This window comes from Metopolophium dirhodum, unplaced genomic scaffold (assembly GCF_019925205.1).
Source record: "Metopolophium dirhodum isolate CAU unplaced genomic scaffold, ASM1992520v1 scaffold1, whole genome shotgun sequence".
Classification (NCBI taxonomy): Eukaryota; Metazoa; Arthropoda; class Insecta; order Hemiptera; family Aphididae; genus Metopolophium; species Metopolophium dirhodum.
In genome coordinates, this window is record NW_026869896.1 from 32407 (window position 1) to 35059 (window position 2653).

Sequence of the window (2653 nt, forward strand, 5' to 3'; positions counted from 1 at the left end):
TCATGTCATTAGTTCTTTTCCTCCTTCTTTCAGTAGTTCTGCAACAATTGCGTCTTCCCCTAGTGCTTTCCTATTTTTCAACATATTTGCTGCCCTTTCTACTTCTTCTAACGTGGGTTCGTCTAATCTCTGTTCAACCGTGTTGAGGTTTTCTTCCACTTCTACTTGAGTAGGTTGGTTCAGCATTGTTTCAAACATGTTCCTAAACTCGTTTGCAGCCTTTTTTTTATCCGTTATTAGTAATCCTTCTTCATCTTTTATAATTGTTGCTTTTGTCTTAAATCCATTCTTAATTTCATTAGTCTTTTCAAAAAAAAGTCTTACATTGTTATTGTAGCTGTTTTCTATTATTTCAAGTCTAGAATTTTCGCATGCTCTTTTCTTTTTTCTAAACAATTGTTTAGTTTCCCTTTGTCTAGTCGATAGTACTCTCTTATTTTCCTCACTTGGGTCTTTTAGCATTTTTATTCGGGCAATATCTCTTTCATTATTCGCTTTTTTACATTGTTCATCAAACCATTTTTTCCCCCTTTCTCTTTCTTCAAATCCTAGGACTTCTGTGGCTACCGTTTTAATCGAGTTTTCAATCTCATTCCATAGATTATCTACGTTATTATCTACGTTATTTGAATTCTCCGTCAGACTCAAGGTCTCTTTTAGTTTGTTCTTGTACTGTCTATTGATTTCTTGGTTTTTTTTGTCTTCTATGTTAAACCTTTTGATAGAGACGTTCTTTTTTCTCCATTCAACTGACAGACGTAGCTTGATTTTTGCTCTTACTATAAAATGATCGGACATTGCGCTGCTACCTCTCATGCTCCGGACATCCATGACGCATTTCTTGAAACGTCTGTCCACTGCAACATGGTCTATTTGGTTTTTTATTTGTCCTGATGGTGATACCCAGGTTTCCTTGTGTATATCCTTATGTGGGAATGTGGTGCTACTTATTATCATGTTTCTGGTTGTAGCAAAATTAACTAATCTTGTGCCATTATCATTTGATGTTCTATGCAGGCTCTCCTTCCCAATTGTTGGTCTATACTCTACTTCCTGCCCTATTTTTGCGTTAAAATCTCCCAATAAGATTTTTACCTTGTTAGTCGGTATCCGGTCGCACTCATTTTCTAAATTTTCGTAAAAAATATCTTTGACTTCATCTTCTTTGTCTTCAGTTGGGGCGTACCCGTTAATTAGTATCACGTTAAACCACCGGCACTCCAGCTCCATATGACAAATTCTGTCATTCACTGCCTTAAACTTCTTAACTCTATGTAATATTTTATCATTCACAATGAAACTAACACCACCCTGGTGTTCATCGCCACCACTATGGAACACCGTCCAATTTCCAATTTTTAAGCTTCCTTCTCCCGTCCACCTTACTTCTTGAATCGCAATAATGTCCAGCCGATATCGTTCAAGTTCCAATATCGCTGTCGTCAAATTTCCAGGTTTATATAATGTTCGTACGTTCCAGGTTCCAGTTGTAAAATCCTTAAGCTCCATATTTTTCATCCGAGGCATATTTTGTAGTTGTTTTATTACCTAATATAATATGTATAAAATATAATAATATATATTTAAATTTAAACATTTATTGTTTAAATCACTCACAATTTTAGTTTATCGACCATTTTATTCTGCCAAAAAGATAAATCAAAATAGATTTTTTCAACATTAGTCCAATTGGGCGTGTGTTTGACAAAATAGCATACATTTATTTTGTGACCCGTAATTGACCCATCACTTGGTAAAAGTATATATTATGGTCTTTTTTAAGTAAAATATTGCCTTGTTCATTGATGGTGCAATATGATAGCTTAAAAATACAATTATATGAAATTTAAAAACATCATTGCGATTATATAGTATGTATTATCAATTAAATTATAGCATGTATTAATTAATAAAATTGTACATATTTTTCCATAAAATATTTAAACTTATTCGATTTTAATCAAAGTAAAGAATGTATTGTTTTATACATAATAGTAAGAAATTTACCAATTTATTTTCCACTGCTTCAATGGCACTCTTTGTATCTTTTGCTACAAATGGACACTTAATTTCTAGTATTTCATCATCATCTATTAATCCATCTTGAACAATCCAATATAATATTTAAAGTTAAAAATAGTATTATGAATAAAAATAAATAATTTTTAGTTTTACCAGGGCTTGCAGCCAAATAAGAGAATTCTCGGTCAATAAACAAACCACAAGTACGTACGGCCAACCCTTTCAATTCTTCAAACTGTCTCCTAGCATGAGGCTCCATTTCAATACCATAGCTCATTGATTTACACATTGTCGGATACTTATATAAAATGTTATGGACTTTGATTTTACAGCTAGTGTTCTCTCTCATTTTACATATTTCTCCAAACTTAGACGCTGTTAATCTTTTTCGACGGTCGTTTCTCCATGCATCGCATTGACTCTGTCCTCTCGTTATTTGTTCAACCTCGTCTATGTCGACATCATCCAGATTTTTTAAAAATGCTGTTTTTTTTTCAGCAAAAGCTTCTGGGCTGAGACTAAAAAGGTCATCCAAAGGCTCTGCTAAGCCATAATCTTTGTCCGGCGCACTAGATTTTGTTTTTGGTTTGGATCGTACCACTCCATCAGCGAAAAGTTTTCGTCGTCTCAT

General features: G+C 33.6%; 2 protein-coding genes across 2 annotated transcripts; both read right to left on the reverse strand.

Moving 5' to 3' along the window:
• LOC132953216 (craniofacial development protein 2-like) lies at nt 1-1527 on the reverse strand. Its single transcript, XM_061025739.1, has one exon. It carries the CDS (start codon nt 1525-1527, stop codon nt 1-3), a length of 1527 nt encoding a protein of 508 aa, XP_060881722.1.
• A 193-nt stretch (nt 1528-1720) lies between these two features.
• Nucleotides 1721-2653, reverse strand: LOC132953217 (uncharacterized). Its single transcript, XM_061025740.1, has 3 exons — nt 2176-2653; nt 2008-2102; nt 1721-1822 (listed from the first exon to the last, which is right to left on the reverse strand). The coding sequence occupies exons 1-3, from the start codon at nt 2651-2653 to the stop codon at nt 1721-1723; spliced, it is 675 nt and encodes a 224-aa protein (XP_060881723.1).